General features: G+C 35.5%; 1 protein-coding gene across 2 annotated transcripts; it reads right to left on the reverse strand.

The window, feature by feature from the left end:
* Window positions 1-3,481: 3,481 nt before the first annotated feature.
* LOC148940740 (protein N-terminal asparagine amidohydrolase-like) lies at window positions 3,482-11,920 on the reverse strand. Of its 2 annotated transcripts, none has more exons than XM_089105243.1 (2): window positions 11,827-11,920; window positions 3,482-4,949 (listed from the first exon to the last, which is right to left on the reverse strand). In XM_089105243.1, the coding sequence occupies exon 2, from the start codon at window positions 4,941-4,943 to the stop codon at window positions 4,011-4,013; it is 933 nt and encodes a 310-aa protein (XP_088961369.1). In that variant the 5' UTR covers window positions 4,944-4,949; window positions 11,827-11,920; the 3' UTR covers window positions 3,482-4,010. The 2 variants fall into 2 exon arrangements, with proteins under 2 accessions (XP_088961369.1, XP_088961370.1); XM_089105244.1 differs by having other exon boundaries at window positions 11,789-11,837.
* Window positions 11,921-12,802: the final 882 nt, after the last annotated feature.

A 12,802-nucleotide genomic window follows, 5' to 3' on the forward strand; every position in this document is an offset into this window, starting at 1 on the left:
TTCTTTACATTCTTCTTATTTCCATATGATATATTGCTCAAATACTTCTTGTACAAGCCCCCCACCCTCCCTTCTTTATTAAACTTAAAGCATTTCCACAAATATTTCTAGCTATCTTTATAATTTTCCTCCCTAAGACAGCATCTGCTAGTTGACAAAATATTTTCTTGAAATTTTTCTGCCCATCTCCTATATAGTCCAATTTTAGACACTTTAGTTAGACATTCAAATGTTCCATTAATGTTTTCCCAAATACTCATCCTGGAGCCTAACAACGTCATACCTTCTTGAAAGGTACTTACCTTCCTAAATTGAGCTTCAGATAACTGTTTACAGTAACATAGGCAATCAAGTTAGTCATCTTACCATTATGCGAATACCATGTTTACTTATGGCCCATTTTATGACCAAATACTGTATTGGTTATAACTAGATTGTTATACCTACAAAATTGCAGCAGTCTATAATCGTTACTATTTTCTTTTCCTACAACTTACAAAGGCTAGGATACCATATATCCCTGTTTCTACCCACCTTGGCATTAGAATCCACTTATAAAATGCCTTTGTTCTACCTGGGATCCTCTCTACTTGTTCCTGTAGCTGTAAGTAAAATTCACCTAATTCACTACTATCTCCATCAGTCGGTTCTGCATGGGGTATTAAGACTGATAACTTGCAGTTTTTAGTAATAGAAATTTAACTAGCATTTAATTATACCTAGTATTCTATTATACCTAGTATTCTATTATACTTCTATAATACCTTCCCAACCTAAGCAAGACTTAGAAGCTTCCCCGTTCATCATGAGCCCTGCTCCTTGCCTCCGTAACCTGCCCTTCCTGCCTGAGCCGACAAATTCTATATTATCTAATTTCATGTTTCCTACTCTGGGATACTGGGACATGAGTTTCAGAAACTCCACACAAGTCTAGTTCAAAACATCCTAGTTCGTCAGTCAAAATGGCATTACGATAGGTTTTTTTTTTTTTAACGTTGTAACATTCCAAGTTGCAATTTTCACAAAATTTAAATCATTGGCATTATTAAGGGCTCAGGAAAAGCAATGGTTCCGAAACGAGTACAAGACAGGGGGCCAATACATCTCCTCAAGTTAATACAAAACGCTTAAGCCGGCTTAGAACTGGAGAGCAAGAAGTTCCTGGGACCTCCAGCGTAGATGGAAGCTTTGCGCAATCCCGGGCCCATTTTGGTCACACCATGGTTTTCCACATTTAGCGATGTTCTTCTATCAATAAAAGTCAAAATCCTGCACAAACAATCTCAAGCATACAAAAATATACTACTATGGTGCTCCTCAGGGCCACTCCTAAGGAGGCGCTAATCAAGGCCACCCTACAACGCCCTTTACACCCTTGGTTCTTGTTAGAAAAACTCGAGTTTTACTCCCCCAAAGCTCCACCCTAACACACTATGATGCTACGCAACTAGGATTTTCCTTTCGTGGATAGGGATTTGTTGGTATTTTTATGATTATTTAAATTTCCTGCTTTTACTTTATATTTAAACAGAAATCTGGATTTTAATACAGTGAAGAGGCTATTCAGCCCAAAATAGCCGACCAAAGCAAACAAAACCTATTAGAATTATTTATTGATCAAAATTCAATGGAATGCAGTGTCGTTTACTAGACTAAAATTTCTGAGAGGGTTGCCACTCTTCAAGCTCACCCTGCAGCGCTATTTGCCGTTACGGTTCTGACTAGGCTAAGTGAAAGATTCATCCTAAGGCCACTCCAATAGGGTTTCCCTCCGGAGATATGGACGGACACCCTATTTGGGGTAGTAACAGTAGCATTGCACTATTATTGCCAATATTCACGGGCAACACAAATAAAGCAAACTAGTACTTATTTACTTGAATCAGGACACAAGCTAGGTGGCAGCCCTTCCTGGCACTGCCACAACGGACGGAATACTCCGAGTAGCTCCACCTTCGTCTTGACAGTGCTCATCCATGTCTTGATTCCTTCGCCCTAACGCCTCTTCCATCTTGAAAGTGGATTGAAACAATTTTCAATTTTCGCCAGCGCGTTTTAGTCTTTGACAAAGATGGCGGAACAATAGCAGGGGACGGCGATGCAGTATCATAGTGACTGCATAAAAAACTGACAAATTTATACACTGACTGCATACTGATAGGTTTTTCTTGTCTTTTGGTTATAACTTCATTTGGTGCGTTGACGAAGAATGGGACTAAAATATAGCCATATAGCCAGCGTTTTGCTTTTTTACATCTATGTTTTTTACCTTAGAAATCTCAAGAGGATAACATACCATGTCAACGAACAGAAAAACCAATAACAGACCTTGACCGTTAAATAAAAGGTCATGCGGTACGTGCCAATTACCTATAAACTGCTAAGAAGCTGAGGCAGATCATAAATAGGCACAGTTACTGTTTCATTACAATGCTGGTTACGGAAATTCAGGCTTATCAAGATAAACTTTTACATTTTGGACAGCAAAGCAAGTGAAAATGTTCTTCCATTAAACATTTACATTTTTGTTTAGTAATTCGGAATGATTATCAAATGAATTAATGGTTTCAGACTTTGATAAAACCTTGGCTGGCTAAATTATTACCATGTTTACATTAGCCTAAGCTCTACAATAGAAACTTAACCAAAGATTTTTTTATATATCACTTCATCTTGCAAGATTTATTCAGTAATGCATATAGTAACCGGATAGCAACGAGAAAATATTTTGCACTAGATATGCTCCAAGCAATAAACACTTACACAGCCAGAAGTTTTGAAGTAACAAACAGATTGTCCAAAAAGTCATTATGCCCAGATGAAAATTGTGAATTCATTATATCAATGAGGGTACACATTCACAACATTTCCACTAATTGGTAGGTGCAAACCTCAATAAGATACGCCACAAGTTTCTCACACTTTATCACTTCAGTATAGTAACTTCTGAAGCACCAGACACGAAAATAACTTTATACAAGGAATATTATCTTTTAAAAACAGCAGTAAAAAACTTCATTCAATTTCAGGAGCCCACACATCACATTTTGTCTATGGACGTCAGCTTTGGCGGGACAGGGCCTGGGAAAAGAGTCATTCCAAAATGATATTGAAGTGCCTTGCCCCCTGCAATAGACAGCTTTTAAAAACTTAAATAGGCTACGAGAATTTACCTCCAAATTAATTCTGATTTGAGCCACATTTAGTTAACTGGGCTGATGGCTGATTAGCATGAAAGAAAGGTTGAGATGGCTATGGCACGTTCTGCAGATAAAGGATGACAGACTGCCAAAGATTATCCTTTTCGGCCCACTATCTAGGATTAAGCGAAAAGCAGGTTGTCCTCTTCTGGGGTGGGAGGATGTCACAAAGAAAGATTTAAAGGAAATAAGAACTTCCTGGGAGGGTGTAAAGAGGGAGGCTTTGAGTAGGTTAGGATGGAAGAGAAGAGTGCGTAGCTGTGTTAGTCTTGTGTGGCTTGGTTTTGTGATGACTTATTAGTAGTAGTATTAATAGTAGTACTGATTAGCATCTAGAAAAATGATCAGCAACAAATCACTGACAAATGAAAGCTTGCTGTCCAGCATTTCATCAAAAAGTTGCATCTGGCTCAAGGTCTAAAATATGACAAAAATGTAGCGACCAGATTAGAACTGATTTCTCAAATTTGGATATGGGTAAAACTAAAATTAACGCATCAATCAGGTTGCGAATCCAGGTGAAGGGAGGGGAGCTGACTATCTCCAGTTCCAGGAGCTGTTTTTAATTTCATTGGAACAAACTTTCAGGGAAAAAAGAATCAATTCTCTACACAAAGAGACCCTAAACCTCAGTACAAAGAAAAAAAGGTCATGGAAATTCAAGCCAGTCTTCCCAAAATCTTATATTCATCACTGTTAAAGCCGAAATGAAAAACACAAGCATTGGGAATTGTTTTGATCTTTCATTAAATAAAAGAGAGCACTTCCTTGTCTGAGCATAAAAATGAAAAAGATAAAAAAAAGTTCAAATCAGGCATCACATTCAATCCATTTTCCATCAGCTTCATTTTTGAAACAAAGCCTTTCCTTTCCATTAAATGGATCTATCTTCTTCTTAATACAATCTTTAACAAATCCATACATTTCTCTTAATCCTGTTACGAAAAAATCACTTTCAGCTTCTGGTGATGTTGAAAAAATACTAAGAGCTTTTTCATCATCAATCACTTCTAGCAATTTAAATTGTGCAGGTAGGGTGATTTTGAACCTAGGCAAAACTACGCATCCATTTTTCGAATTATAGATTTCTTTTAAACAGAATGAGCTGTAGAGCCATACGTGTCGCAAAATGGGAACTGGGCCTCGTTTGTCCTTGTTGATCTGGCTACACAGCACCTTTTTAGCATCAATATCAACCAAAACTCCAGTAACTTTTGGAACATGAAAAAAACTTTGTTCTCTTGAATTGAATAGACCACAACATACTAGCTTCAAATTAAATCTTGTCTTATGTTTAGCAAAATAATGTAAAAGAAATCTCAAAAGTTCAAAGGAAACACCACTCTTATCACCATAACCACCAACAAGATATAAATCTACTTTAGATGTTCCAGTAGCATTGGCATCAGTTACGAACCCAGAAACCATTGACTCGAGGGCATTGTAATCTTGGATTCCAGTATGGGCAAGAAGAACTGTTTCGCCAAAAAAAAGTATAATCATATGACAGGTGGTACTTTCAGATGTTCCTATGTGCTTTATGCTAGAATCTTTTGAATTGACAATGCAATATTCTTCTTGCATTACATACAGGAATCTAGGTTCATATACTTCATTTGGGATAGAATCACTAAATGCAGTCGACGAAGAGTACAGGGGTAAGAAACAGTCCCTTTCTCCTTTCTTAGTAACATCCTTAAAAATCTGCTGGTACTCCACAGGGGTATCACTAACAAGAAGCATTTGTACCTGAAAAATTCTAAATAGTAAGTTGAAGACTATCTATATGTGAATGTATACATTGATGCCAAGGATTGGCTGTTTCATTTTCAACAAATTTTAAACTAACGTAATGATGACCACAAGAAAAAGTTTTAAGGTTTTAATGCTGAAGCAAATCAAGACAGGGGCTTTTGAGAACATGAGAATTATTAAGAAGGCAGTAATAAAACTTTCCAATATCAAAAAAATGCTGCTGAGAAGAAATGTAAAACTGGGGAGGGGGGATATGCTCATAGAAATCCATGTTAGTTTACAAGAAACTGTCATACAATTACCAAGTGTTGAATTCAAAGAATTAAGTAGAATATATTCCAATTAGGTAAACCTAATTTGTTTATATATCTTAGGTAATCCAAGGGAAGATCAGCAGTGCATTGGCTCATTTAAACAGAAAAAATGTCTACTGCCCATGTTCAGTAATAAAAGAGATCATGCAGCAGTTATATCTACCATTTTAAGGCATATAATAACAATTTTGGCATGAAGAGGAATATAATGCTATCAGGTGAAAATTTTGAGATAGCCAATTGATTTAAAACTTTCAAAAGCTAATTATGTGGCCTCTTAGTTTGAGAAGCCATAATGCCACACAGTAGGAAAAAGATAGATAAGATATTTACCATTAATGAAAAATCACAAGCTCTTAATGTCCAAATTAGCTTTTTTAAGTCAAACAAAGACAATTAGAAACATTCAAAAAACCCGCCACAATAATGAATAAGGCAATGTTCATACAAAGAAAAATTCCACCAAAATATAAATGAAAAAAAAAAGATTAAAAAATCATCAAAAGCGGATAAAAACAGTAAACAGGGACAGTCGTACAAAAAACAAGAACAAGAAAGGATAAAAAGGAAATAAACAAACAATGTCAGAGGAAACCAAAATGGAAGAACTATGATGAATTGTTTACTTTTTGTTGTGTGGGGGACTAATGAATTTTCAAACCCCAAGATAAAGGAATAATGAGGGATAAGACAGTTACAGGTTGAGAAATAGAATAGGGCAAACAGATTCTGAAGAGAGAGTGTCTCTTGGGAAAATATTTTTAGCGCAAAGGTCAAGTGCTGCATTGCAGAGGCAATGCTATAGCACTGTCTATATTTATTATTTAGTGCTGCCTACATTTATATCTATATATTTTTTTTTCCAAAGCTGGTTCACAAGGAAGGGATAGTCATGTAAACTTTGGAGGGGCTCATTGAATTGGAAATCGGGATTTATAGTGCCCTTTTAAAGAATCAAAAGTGGTTGAAGGGCAAACAGCCCCCCCCCCCAGACCCTTTTTCCACAAATGCAACCAATTAAAATTTTGAGATAGCCAGTTTGTTCAAATAGTCCAAAGATCACATAATTGTGCTTCCAGGGTTGACAACCCCCCCAGAGCCTGAGGGCAAGGGTTGTAAGTTATGCAAGCTTCTGATTGTGTACATATAGGCTAAGGTTATTATAAAAGAAGTGGTCATAAAACTTCAGAAGAGACTCAATCTTTGAAATCAAAATTTTTAGTTCCTTTTTAAGAGTCAAAAGTTATTCAGGGCAACCAACCCCGCCCCCACACCCTCTTTTTCCCCAAATATATCCAATCAAAATTTTCAGACAACCATTTTGTCCAAAATAGTCAAAAGAGAATATATATATGCCTCCAGGGTTGACAAAACTCCCCACAGACCCAAGGAAAAGGACTGTAAGCCATGCAAGTTGTCCACTGTTAACATTCAAGGTATAAACTTTGGAGGAGTCTAATTCAACTTGAAACCAAAAGTTCAAGTGCCCTTTTAAAGAGTAAACAGTAATTGGAGGGAAACCATCCCTCCTATGCCCTGTTTTCCCCAAATAAATGTGATCAAAATTTTCAGAGAACAATTTTATTCAAAATAGTCCAAAGGGAAAATAAATATGCCTCCAGGGTTGACAAACCTCTCTGAAACTGAAAGTTTTAGTTCCCTTTTAAGAGTCTAAAGTGATCGAAGGACAACCAGACCCCCATACACCCCTTTTTCCCAGATGTATGTCCTCAAAATTTTGAGATAGCTATTTTGTTCACAATAGTACAAGGACAAATAACTTTGCTTCCAGGTCAGACGACCCTCTCTAAACCTGCATAGGAAGGGCTGTAAGCTATTTAAGCTGCCCATTGTTAATGTATAAATTTTTTAAGGAAAGGGTAGTCGTATTAACTATGAAGGAGGCAAATTCAATGAGACCAAAAGTTCTAGTTACCTTTTAAGAATGAAAATGGATTACAGGGCAACCCCCACCACAGTGTGCCCTTCCCCAAAATAAATCTGAGCAAAACTTTGATATTGTCATTTTGTTTAAAGTTGTCCAAAATTCAAATAACTATGCTTCTGGAGTTACCCCCCCCCCCCCAGCACCTGGATTAAGGGCTGTAAGTTATGCAAGTTGCTTATTGTTAACATATAATATTTTAATGGAAGGAGTGGTTGCATAAACTTTGCAGGAGGCTCATTTGATTGGAAATAGAAAGTTTTAATACCCTTTTTAAAGTCAAAAGTGGTTGTAGGGCAACAAGCCCCCCTGTCTTTTCCCCAAAATACATCAGATCAAAATTTTGGGATAGCCATTTTTGTTCAAAATAGTTCAGAGGTCAAATAACTGTGCCTCCAGAGTGACACCTCTCCCAGGTTTCTGGGACAAGGGCTATAAGTTATGCAAGTTGCCCATTGTTAACATATAATAATTTTTAATTGAAAAGATGGAATATTTGATCCTAGATCCCCAAAAAGGCTTAAGAGTAATAAGGTGAAACTTTAGGGAAATGCTGAAAAAAATCAAAACACTATGTTCTTGCTGGTTGTGCAAAAGGGAATATCAGCAATATCTAAAAAACAGCTGATGGTATTAAATTGAAAATTTCAAGGTATGTTGAGAAGATGTTGAAGACATATTAGAGGGAAACCAGCTCCCTCCCCTCCTTGCCCTTTTTAGGCGTCCCTCTGCTCAAAACTGATAAAAATTTTGGACCTGCTGCTCAGTTCAAACTAGTCAAAAGCCAATTTCCAGTATTTATCCTTAGGGGTAGAGGAAATATTTGATTCTGGATGTATCCAAAAAGCAGAAACTTTGCATCCAAAAGCTAAAAGTTTCAACAATAAGCTGAAACATTGGAGTGGTATGCTATGATAAATCAGACGAAACTATGTACATCCAGTTTATAAAAAGGAGAACATGCAATGTTACAAGAATGGCTGATGGTATTAAGTTGAAAGTTGTAGGACATGTTGAGAGGGATTTTGAAATGTGGTTTGAGGGCCACCATCCACCTCCCATGCCCTTTTTAGTTGTCCCCCTTTTTCCAAAAAACATTCAATCAAAACTTTGAAATAGACATCTTGTTCAAAATAGTCAAAAGATCAAGCAACTATGCCTATGGGGATGACATAACCTACCACAGCTTTGGAGAGAGATGCTGAGCACAATAAAACACACTGTGTGCATGCTTGTTATTAGAAGGATGTATAAACAATATCTAATAAACCAATAAGGTTAATAAGTTGAAAATTTCAGAGCATGTTCAGGTGGATGTTGAAGAGTTATTGAACATCTAGCCCACCTTGCCCTTTTTAGATGCTCTCTTTCCTCATCACCAATCAAAATTTTTAAAAAACAATTTTGTTCAAAACAGTCAAAAGGTCTAGTAACTAGGCCTCTAGGGATACAGTGCCCCTCAGAGCCCCCAGGGTAAGGATTGTAAATTATACAATTTTGTCCTAGTTGTCTCTATCCTATTTGATACATCTCATAGATTGACATCATTATAAATAAGGTGACATCATTATGTATAATTAATTTGCTATGAATAAATCTTATCCAAGATTCTTACATGCCCTAAGAAAAATAGTAAGCTACAATTTTTGGCACCACTTATAAGTTATAGTGCCTATGTTAAGTTCTTCATCTAAGCAGAACCTGTTTCTCTGACTAATCCTAATGAAATATCACAAAATATGATGAAAATACAATGCTTTAGAAACAAATTTTGGCTACATATATGCATATTAAGGGGATGGGGTAGAGTATAGTAGGTCTGGATTCAAAATGTGTTAGGTAGGCTACAATTATTCTGCATATTATGAAGCAAGAATTATTTTCTAACTTCACACTGTCCAAATACTTTCATCCCCCCCCCCCAATGTGCAAATATAAAGCCCAAATTACATATTTCCTATCTATTCTGTCACTTGTCTTTTGTTTATCTTATTCTAAGCTGAAAGAAACTAACAAAGAAACTGGTTCTATAGTATGTCAATGGACAAAGAACTTAACATAGGCCTATATACTATAACATATAAGTACCCAATTTTTAGTTAAATACACCAGCCCTAAGAGTACATGAACCATTCCTCAGTTGTAGGCCTACTCTTTAAATATCAATAAGAACTCACTCTAGTAATTTAACCATAAGCAGCCCTTGAAAAAGACAGGCATCAAGCACATCAGATAAATGTATTGAAAACGTGAATCCTTTTGGCTTTAACAATGTTTGTTGATGGTTGGCGAACAAGATTTTGAGCTATGTTTGTGATTTTGAGGGTTGTGAGCCAGTGATTGTATATGTTAATAATCTTCTTAAATTTTTACACCCTAACTGTAGTTCTTCATTGGATTTGTTTTATAGTTGTGAAAAGGGTATTTAGCTTTTTTAGCAAAAGGTTGCTGATTGAATCCTTTTGTCTTTGACCATGTTTGCTGATAGTTACTAGGTTATAAATTTATCCTAATTTTGAGCTAAACCTGGCCTCTATCTTAATGAAATAAAAGTAGTATCACTAGATTTCTTATTTTATTCTCTTTCTAAATATTACATTTGTTTGTGCCAATGCAACCCAACCCCTTTATGATCCCATGTATAGACCTAGGACATGGGCTATACAAAATTAAACTGAAAACACTAAAATGATTGTATTCTTACTTTAATATAGGTCTACAACATTCACTCTTTCTAAATGTTATATTTATGTTTGTGGCAATTTACCCCACCCCTTTATGGTCCCATATATAGCCCTAGGACATGGGATACACAAAACCAAATGGTAAATATTCAGCAGTTTATATTATTGACTTACAAATAAAGTAAACATACCATATATGTATATATATACATATATATATATATATATATATATATATATATATATATATATATATATATATATATATATATATATATATATATATATATATATATATATATATATATATATATATATATATATATATATATATATATATATATATATATATATATAGGGGTGGGGATAAAATTCATTTCCAACAGAAATGACTATTATACTTGTAGTGAGCATAACAAAGGCATCAAGTGATATGTTTACTTTATTTGTAAGTCAATAATATGAACTGCCAAAAATTTACCAGCCAAACTACAAAAACAGTAAACACTAAAGGAATCATATTCTGGTAATTTTTTTGCTGTTCATATTATTGACTTATGAATAAAGTAAACATACTCCTTCATGCCCTTTTTTATGCTCTTTCCAAATATAATAATCATTTTTGTCATAATTGAATTTTATATCCACCCCTACATATACCAATTCAGGGAACATATTTGTACATTAGGGGGGGGGGGAAGTTTAAACTTACCTCTCTTGGAAAGGGGTTAGGTTATGAAAATTAAACTTTCAGGGATGAGTCTACAGGCTAAAATATGTCCCAGGAATTATTTTGAAGTACCTATCTCCACTCCTCCTCCCTCTAGAGGGTCCTGGAATTTACTTACATAACAGGTCTATACATATTGAAATTTTAACAAAAAAAACATTTTGCCTAAATTTTTAGTTATTAGTTACTTTTTCTTTGGCTTTAGTTCTGAAGATGCAATTCCTGTTATTTGAGTAGAATTTTAAACCATATCAATGTTTTTTTTTCTTCAAAATTTAGGGAACATATTTGCATATCTTTAAAACCTTATAAATTGGGATTTAGCAAAGTTGTGAAGCTGGAAACAATTTTGTTGTACTTCATTTAAGCTGAAGATCTATTTTGCTAGGTTTCACTTTTAAACTATAAAGATTTTTAATGGCCATCAAAAGCCAGAACCCTATAGAGGAGGAAGGAGTGGAGGTAGGTCCTTCAAAATACCTTCCTGTGATATACTTTAGCCTGTAGAACCATCCCTGAAAGTTTCATTTTCCTAACCTAATCCCTTTCCATGATAGCCAAAAGTAGCTAAAGTAGAATTTTACCAAACAAAAAACATTTATATGTCTTAAAATTCTACTCAAACAAAAGGAAGTGCATTTTCAGAACTAGAGTCAGAGAAAAAGAAAATGATAACTGAAAATTAAGGTAAAATGTTGTTTTGTCAAAATTTCAATAGGCATAGCCCTGTCATGTAGGCAAATTTTAGGACCCTCTAGACAGAGGAGTGGAGGTAGGTACTTCAAAATACCTTCACAGGACATACTTTAGCCTATAGACCCATCCCTGAAAGTTTTATTTTCTTAACATAACTGCTTTCCAAGATAGCCAACAGTAGCTAAAGTAGAATTTTACCAATACGATTATTATATTGGGAAAGAGCATAAAAAAGGCATTGAGTGGTATATTTACTTTATTTGTAAGTCAATAGGCTAATATGAACAACAAAAAATTTACCTATATGCTCACTTTAATACAGGCCTGCAAAATGTTTCTATTAATGAGATTAGGCTTTCAGGGGGATATGGGATACATTGTAACAAACACAAAGGCAACATGATAGGCTACATGAAAAGATTTGGCTATAAAACAAGGACTTTAAGGGTACTGCTTTTACTAACATGATTCCTTCTCTGAAGCCACTACTATCTCCTGTTACCTTAACTAGATTTTAAACTGCCACTATTTTCGCCTTGAAGAGATATAGATTAACCGGCTATAAAATTGTAATTCCCATTAAATTAACATCCCGCATTACAGCAATTTGAACTTCACCTTTTATGCTTCGCATGGTTGCCGAAACTTTTAGGGACAAAAGTGTCAAAATCAGCCAAAAACGACACTTTTAGTGTCCCTCCAGATAATTAGCCAAAATACAGGGTTGCAACTATGAATTTTCAAAACCCCGTGAAAAAGCTGCCGAAAACCTGTGAAATTCGTCCTTCTTAGTTTTGCTACCAAGCGGTCTGTTACCTGCATGAGTTCTGCAGTTATTTCCAGCTTTGACATTAACATTACCTATAAATTTAGTGCTAGTTCGAATTAAAGAGAGGGCAGAAAAAAATCGTCATGAGAATGTCAACAGAGCGAAATGCTATATCGATTATCGATACCCCTACCTATCTTAGTCGAAAAGGAAAGAACCAACCATAGAGATTTATTTTAACTTCGGCATAGTCATAAGTTATGCGAAAAAGATGCGAGTTTTTGATCTTTTGTAGCTATTAAGGATCTTTGTGTGCGACAAGGTCCGAACGGCTGTAGCAACGAAATGTCTATTTTGACCTACATGGTTTCAAAGTTAAACAAAAGACGTCAATCACCTTAACCACTCAGCCAACGGGTTGTTCAGCTGGTTAAAATCGTTTAACGACTCCTCTATTTTGCCGTTTTCGGAACATTTAGAAGTAGCCCTGAGCAAAAATGACGTTTTTCGAGAACTAAAAAAGTGAGAAGACAAGGCCGGTTGAAATAAACTCGCTTGAGTTATACTCGATAGAAACTGGCGACCAGCGTTTGACAAAAAATCACAGCTGAAAGTATAGAATATAAAACATGAACATTCGCTACCGGCTATGAATAAAATTGAGCCGCAACACAGCTTTTCTGCGAAACTCTTTTCTTTCTATGACAGC

The sequence above is a fragment of the Artemia sp. Qi Xiang Cuo genome, chromosome 19, assembly GCF_049724085.1.
Source record: "Artemia sp. Qi Xiang Cuo chromosome 19, ASM4972408v1, whole genome shotgun sequence".
NCBI lineage: Eukaryota > Metazoa > Arthropoda > Branchiopoda > Anostraca > Artemiidae > Artemia > Artemia sp. Qi Xiang Cuo.

What these genes read in the sequence shown, in the direction of transcription:
- LOC148940740 (XM_089105243.1), bottom strand. Translation starts at nt 4,943, where the DNA reads ATGCTTCTTGTTAGTGATACCCCTGTGGAGTACCAGCAGATTTTTAAG.